This window comes from Chaetodon trifascialis, chromosome 2 (assembly GCF_039877785.1).
Source record: "Chaetodon trifascialis isolate fChaTrf1 chromosome 2, fChaTrf1.hap1, whole genome shotgun sequence".
NCBI lineage: Eukaryota > Metazoa > Chordata > Actinopteri > Chaetodontiformes > Chaetodontidae > Chaetodon > Chaetodon trifascialis.
In genome coordinates, this window is record NC_092057.1 from 6,651,300 (window position 1) to 6,664,404 (window position 13,105).

A 13,105-nucleotide genomic window follows, 5' to 3' on the forward strand; every position below is an offset into this window, starting at 1 on the left:
CGGCGTCCCTCAGGGGGTGCGTGAAAGGCTAAAAGGAGGGAGCACATTTGCCACTTTCCTGCGACACATAATACGGAGCGGGCAATCAACTTTGGCTTGACATGTATTTGCTCATCTCTGGGACACACACAACCCCCCCCCACCACCACCACCACCACCACCACTGCTGGGAAATTGAAGGGTGAGGGTGGCGGGGGTTGGAGGGAGGGAAGGAGGGGGAGCCCAAATTAACACTTGACATTCAATACGGTCAGGTCCTTAATTGGCCGGGGCCTTCCTGAGAAGGCAATTTTCTATTCCCCAAACTGCCCCCGCACTGCGCCATGTGCCAGTGTCATCTGTGTATGTATGTCTGCCTGCGTGTGTGTGTGAGTGTGTGAGCAAGAGAGAAATTGCATGTGTGTGTAAGTATGTGCAGGAGACAAACGGAGACAATGTGTGCATGCATATATCTGCGTGTGGCTGTGTGTGTGTTTGAGCTGGGGCCCTGTCCTGAGAGAGGCCCTCCGGTCCCTTCCCTCTCTCTAATGAGGCTGGATGAATTAGCGCTACGTGACATGATTTGAACAGCGGTGCCCCCGCCTCCCCCTCCCTCCCTCTTTGTCCTTCCCCCCCTCCTCATCCCCTGCCCTTTTTTTTTTTTTTTAAGCAGTGACAGGCATCTGGTGGCCGAAAAAATGCCAGGAGCAACCCCGCGGCTCTCGCCTTCATGCGTGCTGCTGCTGCTTTATGCCACGCCATATATGCACACACACACCTAGATGTTGCACACACCCACCCACACACACACACACACACACACACACACACACACACACACACACACACACACACACACACACACACACAATGAAACACTTTCGCCTTCCTCCCTTTCCTTCTCCACTCACACTCACACACACAGTCTCACTTGCACTTCCCCGCGGATCCAGTTACAGTTGATGTTATTACAGCTTTCAACCTGAGAGGTATTAGGCTTCCTTTAACAGATCTGACAGCATTTACAACACAGGCAAGTCGACGCCTCTAATCGCCCCTGTGACTTCAGCCTATTACCAATTGATCTCAAAGAGAGCCTCGTCCTCACCTTCTGACTGATGCACAAGCTGTCGGATCCTTTTCCTCCTCTTTGTCATAATGCGCTATCGCTCTTTGCTGCTGCATCCTGTAAACCTGACTGCTCTTTAAGTGCTCTCATTCCACTTTCTTTCCCTGCAATAAATCTCACGGCCGTTCGCTCGTGATATTTTGTTATTATTTATGTTATGAGTTCTATCTGGTCGTCCAAAGGATGACCTTTGCCCTCATGAGGCCCTGTTTGAGTCAAGAAGAAGATGCTGAATTTATCATGTTAACGGTCGTTCAGAAAAACAGGAGTTAATCTAGGTGATAAATCCCTCGTGGCCACCTTTTACAAACTGATCAACAAGCTGTGTAATGGCCTGGATAAAGGAAACAAAAGCTGCAGATTTTTTTTTTTTTTTTTTTGTATTTGGAGGAAACATAGCAAATGGATTAAATGCCATGAAATATTAAATGCCAGTCAGAGTCACACACATCATGCAGCGAACGGTGCTCCAACAAAGCACTTATCGCTGAGTGTGTTTCCCGACAATGGAAGAGGCAGCTCAGGCCATTTGCAGAGAAAACATCAACATGGAGGAAGCAAGAGAATACGTGTGTGTGTGTGTGCGCGCCTGCACGCATGTGTGTCAACAACACAAAAATCTTTTAACACACACTGAAAAACAGAGCTTTTCCTTTACAAGAATTCTCACTTTGCCCCATTTTAAAAGGCTGAATTGTGCAGTAAATGTCACGAGAGGTGGAGCAAAGCGTGGCGGCAGAGGTCACGCATGGCGACCTCCCACCCCTGGTTGGTTGCCCCGGATACAGGGTCAGACCAATTGATGTGTATCACAGAAGGCTAATTAGATCATTTGTGAGTTAATTGACATTATAGATTGTTAGAAAGTGAAATGAAATGTGGCTCAATATGTGATCGGTCCGCATGCAGACAGGACAGTTCAGCAGTGTGTGAGCAGGTATACTCTGTGACAACACACACACACACACACACACACACACACACACACACACAGTGCCTCTCCCATCCAGCCCACACACACACTGTGGTATTTCATAGCACTGCGTATATATGCGCACAACACATCCTCACAAAAACAAAAGCCACCCAGAGTCTGAGTTCGCCAGAAAAACACGAGCTGTGGGATGCCAAGGCAGCTGCATTTAACAGTGGCCATTAAATGTTATTAATCCAACAGCGCAAACATCTTTACAAAGTCAGCAGAGAGCACAAACAAATGCTTACACATGTTGCTTTAACACTTTGCTCGCAAGAAAAAGTAGCTAATGAGTTTAGACTTGAGTTTTTTCAGAGGGTTAAAATGATTGTTAGGAAGCAATTTACACAATCTGTACGAAGAAAATACATAATGGGAGGGTAGGAAAGCCAGTGTGTGTGTGTGTGTGTGTGTGTGTGTGTGTGTGTGTGTGTGTGTGTGTGTGTGTGTGTGTGTGTACGTTGGCTACGAGCCTAACACAGCCTGTACCACTAGCCTCCCTTCTCCAGAACCTCCCTAAAATCCTCCCTGGGCCTCTAGCAATCAAATCTCCACTGTAAGATGGAGACAGAACAGAGCAGAGCGGAGAGATAGACGGAGAGTAAAACATGGGAGCGAAAAAAAAAAAAAAACAGCGAGGGGAAAAGGCTGCGACTCCTCCTCCTCCTGCGCCTCCTCTCCCTCACATACATGCACAGGAGCCACAGAGTTCAGCGCATGCATTTAACAAGTTCTCCTCACCTCACATGTGAAATCACTGTTACCTGTTGGAAAACCATTTTCTTTGCTCAAAAACAACTTTGGTAATTTACCAGCACATCGAAAATGTGCAATACAAACAAACACACACACACTCGGTATGTTGGATTAGCAAGGGGAAAGAGACGGAGTCAACTGTGAGCCCTGAACAAAATTACCATAATTATCCATAACCATAAATAAGCCTGATGATGATGATGGTTTTAACAATAATAATAGCAATTCACCCTGAGTGCTTTTTCAAATAACAGTGACAGCATTAGCCACATCGCCAGCAGAAAAATGAAAGGCTCGCTGCCTTGAGAGCTCTTCTCCGCTGCCACTGCTGATGGGGCAAATTGGCAGGCAGAGCGAGCAGACAGGGGTCCTTAAGACGGATGTAAAAATAGTAGGCTGTCGATTTGCCCGTTGCGCTGGCGCGGCTCCAAGGAAAACAAAATAACAGGAGTTGAGGAATAACAGGAAAAGGGAGAAGCCGTGGTGAAAGTATGCCCGAGTTCCTGTCACTTAGCACAGGTCACACCTAATGTCACCTTCCTCTGGACGCAGGACGGGAAGGACTGCGTCTCACGGAGATGTCTCTGCCACATGGCCGCGTCTTAAAATACGACAGGCTGCCGCAGAATCTCTGCCATTCCTCTCACTCTCTGTTTCTCAGTTACATGTGGTGATCCTCTCCGCCGGTGGCGGTCCCTGGGTCAGTGAAGCCAACACGGGCCCCTCCCAGCTCTCAACACCCCCATGACCCTTGGTGCTGCCACCACATACACACACAGACACAATTATATTTCAACCCTTTCATAACTGCCTGGACCTTGGTGACAGCTGCCGCATTCCTGCCGTGTCAGAGTGTGTGTGTGTGCGTGCGTGTTTGTGTGTGTGTTGCTGCCCTGGACCTGTGCTTATGTCCCCCTCATTAACCAGTGGCGGGGTGGTGACATCCTGAGTGACTGGCCCTTCAAACACACACTTCCTCTTCGCACCGGCGACTTCTCCTCCACTGCAGGAAACTACCCAAAGACAAATAACTAACAGCCCTCTTTGGAAAGAAACGCAGAAAATTAAAAGAGTGGCGTTCAGTTGTTTTTCAGCCACCAACACACAGTAAAAGAAAAACAGTAGTGGGGAGAAGAACTAAAATATAGCCAAAAAATCTACAAAAAAAAATAACTAAAACAATAAAATGTGTAAAAATATTAAAAGACAATTTACATTTTTCCACCCAATTTGACATGTATTTCTTCTATTTGTAGTATTATGCTTTATTTTCTGAGTGTAGCTGGAGTCTAATCACATGGCTGTTTATTTAACTGCCACACTGAACCCCACATTTATGTAGAACTACAGCCTGAAATACCACGTGCATCCTGAACGTTACGAGTTGAGATTCCTGTTCAGATTGCCGATTAAATCGGATTGATTATTTTGTCGAAAGCGACTTGCATAATAATAGTAAATAAAGAACAATAAGAGGAGAGAAATCTTGTATTTCTTTCCTTTTACGTGCTCACACAGGACTCAAAGAAGTCCATGGGAAAGATTCAGCCATGGTGGATTTCACCACTCAGCCCTCTGATAGCAGCAGAGGAGATGGCTTTGCATTGCTACCGTTCTCTAACACACACACACAAAACATGTGTGTGTGCGTGCGCAGTACAGCACACTGCCCCGACAGACATATGATAAAGAAAACCTTTTGACTTCCATGATGGTGTCTCTACATTCTGTATCCTCCCCATTATTCGGGCATTCACCATGGCGTTGAGGCGGCTGTCTCCTCAGGAAAAACAGGAAAACAGCTGACATGGAACCCGTGAGTGATGCTCACATGATGCTTATTGATCGCTGGTTGCCCCGGGTCTCGCGCACAGAGTCGGGGTCGGTGCTTAACCACAACGCTGGTCCTGCAGGGCATTACCGCCCGGCTGCAGAGGTTACCGTATGACCCGGGACACACATGATCATGGCCATGTGAGGGTGGATTTTTTGGGGGGGAAGAGGCCAAGATCACGCATATAATCTAAGGATGAGAGTAAAATTAGATTTTTTTAAAGGCTATTAAAATAAGCAAAGAAAGGAGAATGGAAGTGTCTGCAGAGTATTCCTCTGCAAAAGCAAAAGAAAAATGATGAAATAAAACTCGTGGATATGGATTTTATCCTCTTAAGGTAAACTGTAGACAGATACTGTAGGCGCAACAGAAAAATATTTATTCAATGGCCTAACAGGGAAACAGATTATATTAACGCATCTTCAGATTTCAATAGAAATGAAAGGACAAGCAAAAAAAAAAAAAAAAAAAACAGGTTAAAGAAAGCCAGAGAAAATGTTGTGGACGTCATATCTCCCTGGTTGGTGCCTGGGTAAATACGGTGGGGACCACAGCATGAATGGGACCTTGTACATCCTCCTACTCCGCGAAACTAGATGGGTTCTTAATAGTGCTCACACACATACAGTAAATATACAAGTAGCTGCAGCCACCTTCCCACTCAGTCTCACTCTCCCTTTTCTGTGCTCTTGCAGAAATAACACTGCCTTCAGGAAACACTCACATCATCATTGTTGCATATGCACAAAGACTGAGAGAGACGCTCGCTGACTGAATGCCACAGTGGCCTCTCTCAGCGCTGCACGTTATCTGGCTCCCTCCAAACTGGCCGGCAGCTTTGCAATAATTGCATTAAAGAGTGTAAGAGCCAGCCACAACTTTGCAGCTAGAGACAGGTGCTATTGGTGGAGAAGAAGCTTTACACCTTCTCCAATCAGGTACAAGACCCACCAGCCCGTCAATTCCCCTTATTGAACAAACATTATGCTCCCTCTGACACATGTCCTTCTGTCTTATTAGAAGTGGTCACCCTGCAAACGCATTGAACGCATGCAATGCCCAAAGTGGTCGTCCGCTGCACAGGTTCAATCTCGAGAGCCCTTAGCAACAGTAGCTGCAGAATAAAACATCTGATTTAGCATGTGGAGGACTGGAGGTGGAGGTAGAGTTTGAGCTGGGAAAGCGAAGTCGAGAAGAAGAGAGAGAAAAGTGGGGGTCGAGGTGTGGGGAAAAAGAAGGGGGAGCAAAAATGAGGGAGAGGAGAAGAAGAACCAGCAGCAAGAGAAGGAGACGTAGTAGAAGAAGAAAAAGAAAAAGTAGTAATGGGGGAAGTGGTGCGTGTCTTTTCTGCAAATCTCCTCTTTCACCTCTGCTCTCCTCCAGCTCTCCAGCCAAGGCCAGCCAAGAGACACTTCACCTCGCACCCACACACACATGGAGCCAGAGCCAACACACAGAAACCCACACACTCAGAGGGAGAGGACACACACCCACAAAACTGCACACGCTCGCTCGCTCGCTCGCTCTCACGCACACACACACACACCCGGCATAGGAGCGTTTAGCCACCCACTCAGAAAAAGACATGACAAAAGCACAGACACAAACGCCTTAACGCGCACACACGCACGCATAAACTTCAGTGTCAGAGTGCACACGCACTTACACACTTGACACCAGATACATGTACGTATAGGCATCCATATGCTCTGTGTGCAACGACCCATCAAAGACAGACATGGAAATAATAACAGTTGAGTGTAACAGCGCACACACATTCACCGACTGTGGATAATTCCACACATATGCATCAAATCACTGCCTCCCAGTCCCACTCAGTGGTAAGAAGCAATGCATATGCACCACATATGCAACATGCAACACGCCTGTACCCCACTGTGTAAAACAACGCACGCACGCACACTCACTCACTCACTCACCACTGTAAGTGTATCAGTGTGTTAATGGGCAGATTAGCGCGTCCTGTGATCTGCACTGAAGAGGATAATATCAACCTCATTTCTCCAGTCAGACAAAACAAAGCAGAGCACAAATATGTCTGTCATCGAGCCCTGAGAGCTAACAGCATGCACTTTCACAGGTTCAACACTCACACACATTATTATGGGCTGCACTGCATTAACGAAATATATGGAATTAGGGCAAATCAACCACAGTGATTGCAGAATTGATCCAATCAAAACATTTAAATATAACATAAGACATGTACACACAAGGGAATGTTAAAGAAAGATGGAAATGGAAATTTAGAGGAGATATTGAGGGTGGATTTTTTTTTTTTTTTAAATACGTTATAGAGCTAACATGTTTGTATGATCAATACCAAAATGCCTCCATGCTGTTTAACAATTTGACACTGTATTAACAGCAGGCGCTCTGAACTGATCACAGGACAGTTTTCTTTATATTAAGCTGGGGAAAAATTTACATCACTGCCCAAATTATATATTGATTTTATTACAATCCTTCGCTGCTTTTTAGTTTAATTTTCAGAGATTTTTGGGATCTTAAATTTGCAAATGCACGATATGAGGAAAAGGAAATTGCACCAAGGTTGTGGGAGAGGTTCTGATTTGAGATTCAAAGATACAATTACAGAGTGGCTCAGTGCAGGAGAAATTTAAAGAATTTCAATTGTGAGGAAATATTGATTATTGCTGCTATTATTATTATTATTATTATTATTTTCTAAAATTCTGCATGTGTTTCTGCTGTGTATCTGTGCATGCTAAAGGCTTGCTGTGTGCACTCCGTGTGAGGTGTTGCAGGCAGCACTGAGAGCAGACAGAAGCTGTGATGCCACTGTACCTCTTCCAGGTCTCGGCCCATAGTCGACCTGTCGCACTTCAAAGGAAGCCGCGTTACAGCACCCTTGCAGAAAGAAAAGGAAGAGGCTATTTTAGAGATAGTTTGAGACTGAGGACACACACTGATTTCTGCTTCTTTTTTTTTCCTCCGAGGTCTGCTGGAAGCCTGGGTGGCAGCATCAGATCCTCAGGTGAAGGTTAAGGCACATTTTTACGAGCTTTTCTAACCGTGAGCTGTTCCACATTCCTCCGACTTGAAGCGGAGAAAACATAGAAAAATAAATAAATAAAACGACGCGGCCTACGGCTGCTGTATTGTGGAGGAATTATCCCTGATGAACCAATTAGGCTCGTAGTATCACTTAACTCGGGCTTTTTAACTTGCAAGGGTCGATATTCATAGACACGCATGTACAGCAGCGGGTCAATTAAGGCTCCAAATATTATCACTCCGTAATGCCTGGGAAATAATTCACCTCCTAATTAATGTTTGCATTTTTTCCTCCATAAAAACAATTATGAAAGTTCCTTCTTGCGGTGTTTTGTAAAATGTGCACCGATTTCTGCGCGTTAGGAAGCAGAGAAAACAGGCAGCATTTATCGAATCCATTTCATCGATTTCATTTAAATGACATGCTGTTCGTGTTGTTTCCTGTTGACACTTGCGTGGATTATGAAGGCTGTGAATCTGCTGCTGTGTGTTTTAGAAAAAAAAAGAAGTTTTTTCAAAGATTAAAAACCTATTAAGGCCTCCTCTGAAAGGTGTGAATTATTCGCTCACAGTCGTGCTTTAATCGCCTTTGTCGTTAATTTCGTTAGTTTAGAGAAACACGCGATAATGAAAAACCACTGCATTATCAGTGTGCAATGTTAACACCACAAACTTAATAAAACATTAGTAAAATGATTTAATTCACCTTCATTTTTTATGTGTTTCTCCAATTTGTAGCAGCATCACCTCTAGCCAAATATTTTGGGAGGAAATGTTTCATTGTCATGCAAACATCTCAGTGAATGTAGACATTAATTAATTCTTTAATTTAAAAAAATAATAATAAATAAATCATAATTACAGCCGAATATAAAATACATGAAAATGACTTGAATGCAGGAGTCAATCAAAGGGAAATCAATAAGTTCTGCGGTGACTCAGATAGGCTGTTCTGTTGGTCATTTCTTTACGCTGGAGGAGGCACGTTTTGCTTTTTACGGTTTTATTGTGCTATAAAACACCACGAAGAGAAGGGGGAAAAAAGATTCGACATCAGATCTTCTGATTCATAATTCGATCATTCAAATCTGGACTTTCTTACTGATGTTTATGCACCGACGTGAGGAGACACCTGCTGTCAGCCACAAGCTTATTTTTATCATTTCAGGTGTGGCGGTGAAAATACCAGCATTCGTGTGAAAAACACCGTTTCCCCCCACATTTCTAAAGTCCTTCCTCGTGTGTGTGCTTTACAGGGAATGTCAAAGCTGTTGCCTAATGTTTTGGCTGGTGATGCCCTGCACCTCAGCACAGCCGCGTCTGTCCTAAACGCAGTGCGCAGAGCTGCTCCGCGTCTCTATCGATCACATGGAAATATAATTTGGCCTAACAACGATAAAATAAGATACCGCATCCCTCGTGTCACCCAGTTGATCTTTAAGGGAGAGAGGGGAGATTTTGAAACACAAGCCCATAACGCATTTCTCTCCTCCAACACCCCAGAGTGCGCCAGCCTCGGCAAACACAAAGTCATTATCGGTTAGATTCCAAGAAGGCGAGTCTGTCAAGGAACAGGCTTCCTTCGGAGAATTTATGTCATGCCTACTAAACATGGGAAGATGTCTTCTAAGTGGTGCGAGGAAGGATAAATAACAGCGAGTCCCACAGCTGATTATATTGAAACAACGGTGCGCATTTGTAAAAAGGATTGGGGATGCAAACGTGGGGTCCCAGCAGATGCTGAGCGCAGGGGCCCATCCACCTGCCTCATACCGGGGAGAGGAGCAGAGATGAGCGCTCTCCTCTCTGAATTCAACGCACCCGGCTCCTCCAGCTCACTGAACGACACTTTGGATGATGGTTTCTTAAGGAAAATTAAAGGACAGGGGCTTGTAAAAAAAAATAGATATCTGCTGCTGCTGGATGTGTCTGAAAGGCGCACAGATGCGATTCAGGTCGCTGAAAAATGTCATCTTTGGTAAACGGTGAAATACAGGAAAGTACCCAAAAGTTACATCGGGGTCAGTGTCAACACGTCACTCTCTTCTCCACGATGGGACCTCTGGGATTTAAAAAAACAAAGTGCAGTCTGCGGGCTGTAAACACCGACAAGGCGACAGAATAAGTTTCTCATCGTTTCCAACACGGAGCCGCGGCGAAGCTGTTGCGCAAGAGCCGCTGTGGCCTGCGTGCGTAACAGCATGTGCATGGTACAGAGCCTGCAGGTCCCGCTATGATTAACTGCAACCTCTGTCTTTACCGTCTCCCCCACACACACGTGCGCGCGAACGGACGCGCACACACACACACACACACACACACACACACACACACACACACACACAAACACACGAAAGTCGTCTCTCGCTCCTCTTCCCTCTCCTTACCTGACATTTACCCGACGAAAGCACAGAATCCACCGTCCCTTAAAAACGACTCTACTTCTAACTCACGGGCTACTTGAAAAAATATATTTTTAAAGGAACTAAACAAGAGAGAAATTCACTGTAACGTCCACGATAACAGGCGAGAAATGTCGGCAGGAAATGTGGACTTTCCTCAGCCGGTGCAGGCTATCCGTTATCATCATTACTCTCCAGGCGAGCCTGTGTTCATTCACGGCTCCTCTGCTGTTCTGTAGCCGCGCAAGGGGCTTCCTGCCTCGGCCACATGAAGTCAATTAGCCGGTCCCAGAGGGGTGCCCCTTCCCGAGTCTTTATCGGCACTGAGGTTACCAAAACACTGCTATTGCTTGCTTTTAAACTCCACACCGCTCACAGACCAATTACGGAGACTTAAGCATGTATGTAACGAATCCGGACAAGGGATAATCCATCAACTGGTGAAATAAATGAATTATCTGACACTGTGCGAATTTTGCATTAAAAGTGTTATTTTGCAAATACACAAAATATGCTATTCTTGTTATTTTATAGAGCATAAAATGACTGAATTAGTCAAATTAAAATGAACACACACACAGAGTGAAAACACAGTCAGATGTGGTGTGTGTAAAACAACAACACAAAAAGACACACACAACATCGCAAGTGACACACTCCAAAAGTGGGAAAAAGTTGCAAAAATGCAATTGCGACTAAAGATTCTTGATTGAAATATGACAAAGAAAACACTGCTCACAACCAACCCCTGCCCCTGAATTACATGCACACACATACTGACACACATACAAGCACTTTTTCCACAAACATACACACACACCAAGATGTGGTAAGAGTCACAATAGCAAATGTGTGAACGAACACCAAGAGAGGGAAAATTAAAGTTTGGTCCTGGAGCGCAGGCTGGAAATGTGAGGAGAGCAGAGGCGGAGGTGGAGAGGATGAAGGTGTGAGGCTGAGCTGACGTACCTGCTGGGACATTCTGTAGAGGAGGTTGCTGTCAGTGCTCTGCTGCTGCCATGTCCCCATGAAGCCCGGCTGCTCAGCACTAGGCGGTCTGGTGCTGAACTGCATGGAGCTTTCGCCTGCTCCCTCAGCGCTGCTGCTAACGATGCTAATGCCACCCAGACCACTTCTGCTGCTGCTGCTGCTGCTGCTGCTCCTGCTGGTGCTGCTGCTACTGTGGCTACTGGAGGGGATGCTCGTGCAAACGCCAGCGGTGCCGGTGGGTCCGTTAGCCTTAGCTGGAGGTGGCCTGGGCGGCTCCGGGTCTGTGCTGGGCTCTTGTGGGACTGTGTCGCACTCACTGCCTCTCACATCCAACTCTGCCTCCGTGGACTTACACAGAGAGAGGGAGAGACAGAGAGGGAGGGCAGGAGGGATGTGGGAGTGTGAAGGAGGAGAGAAGGGGAAAAAAAGTCAGTGAAGGTGGGTTCTTTTGGGGTCTTGTTGCTTTTTTTTTCGTCTCGTGCGGGTCCTGCTTCTGGAGCAGGAGGATAACAGTGAGAGGGGAGTTTAAGGAGTAGATGTGTGTGAGGTTTCTTGGCAGCCCTGGTGGCAGAGGAGTGTGTGTGGAGTTAATTCTCAAGAAGAGAGAGAAAAGAGGGCTCGCAGTGAATTTCCTCGGGGGCCTCGTCTTGGACAGGGCAAGATGAGCAGAGTGCTGAAGGTGAGGAAGGATGGAGGTGAGGAGGGGGCTGATGAGATGGTGAGCGAGAATGGAGTAAAAGAAAAAAGAGGGGGGTTATGGGAATTAGTGAGGAGGGGTGCGTGATGTTGCCCGTGGCCTCAGTTTTTGCTTTAATCCGTCTGTCAGTCATTTTGTACTTGGACATGGACTCAATGCAAACACATACAATGAAACACACGTTCAGCCAGGCATGCATGCACACACACACTCAGACACGGAAACGCAGGATCTCTGATACAAAAATACATTTCCAAAAAGTACAAAAGAAAAAGTTGCATGAACCTGAGGGTCAGCACACAGCACAGCACTGAACACATGCACACGTAAGGATCAGAACAGATGTGTGTAATTCTGTGAAATTCAGATGTAAAAAGTGAGTCTCAAAGAAACTAAAAACAAAAAATAGACAAAACTGCAAACAAACAGCTGAATGCCAAACGTAAATAAACAGTTTCAAACAGAAAAGATGAACGTCAAGCAAACAAAATCTGCTCAGAAATGTAAAAAAAAAAGTAAAAAAAATCCAAATACAAAAAAAGTCCCGCGAAAAACGACAAATACAGCAAAGAGTCGAGCCAATAAAAAGCATGAACGTCTCTTACCATCAATTCTGTGCCTGTCCCAGCAAAGTGAAGATGAGGTGTGGGAGTGAGCCACCAGCTATCCAGCTCTCCCTGCCTCCCGCTCCTCTCTCTCTCTCTCTCTCTCTCTCTCTCTCTCTCTCTCTCTCCTCTCTCTCTCTCTGTGATTGTGTCCCTCGCTCGTTGCCGTGCCGCCTGTCCTCTCTCTTTTCTCCTCTCTCTCTCTGACTCCTCTGTACTCCTCTGCAGCCGCTGAGGAACTGAGCTGAGCGCCTGAGCCTCTGTGTGTGTGTGTGCGCGCGAGAGAGAGAGAGTGAGAGCATGTGAGAGCGAGCGAGCGAGAGTGAGAGAGAGACGGTGGGTGTGTGAGTGTGTGTGTGTAAGAGGAAAACGAGTGTGTGCGTGTGTGTGTGTGTGTCCGGCCGGTGCAGGCTCAACTGAGTCAACTGTGCCGCTCCACTCTGAGATGTTCAATGGCATCGCGCTGCATGCTTCCTCACACACACACACACACACACACACACACACACACACACACCCCTCCTCTGTGAGGAGGGGGAGGAAGGTGGGGGTGAGTGCCATCGCAGAGCAGGAGAAGGGGAGGGCGGGAGCGTTTGTCCCCCCGCCGTATTAGCATTTGCGCTGCGAGTGGCCAGCACGTCTCAGAGCAACTTAGTTGTCCTGAGGGACCGTCCCACTACACACACACTCCCACACAC

At 46.3% G+C, this 13,105-nt stretch overlaps 1 protein-coding gene across 3 annotated transcripts in view; it reads right to left on the reverse strand.

The window, feature by feature from the left end:
* Positions 1 to 12,706, reverse strand: part of bnc2 (basonuclin zinc finger protein 2) — a 91,501-nt gene extending 78,795 nt beyond the window's left edge. The window contains exons 1-3 of one of the 3 annotated variants that reach the window (XM_070980589.1): positions 12,408 to 12,706; positions 11,085 to 11,453; positions 7,504 to 7,566 (exon numbers count right to left, since the gene is read on the reverse strand). In XM_070980589.1, the coding sequence (XP_070836690.1) occupies positions 7,504 to 7,566; positions 11,085 to 11,453; positions 12,408 to 12,410 (435 nt within the window). In that variant the 5' untranslated portion in view covers positions 12,411 to 12,706. The remainder of the gene's footprint in view (positions 1 to 7,503; positions 7,567 to 11,084; positions 11,454 to 12,407) is intronic. The other 2 variants (XM_070980598.1, XM_070980578.1) reach the window with 2 other exon arrangements.
* Between the last annotated feature and the right edge of the window lie 399 nt (positions 12,707 to 13,105).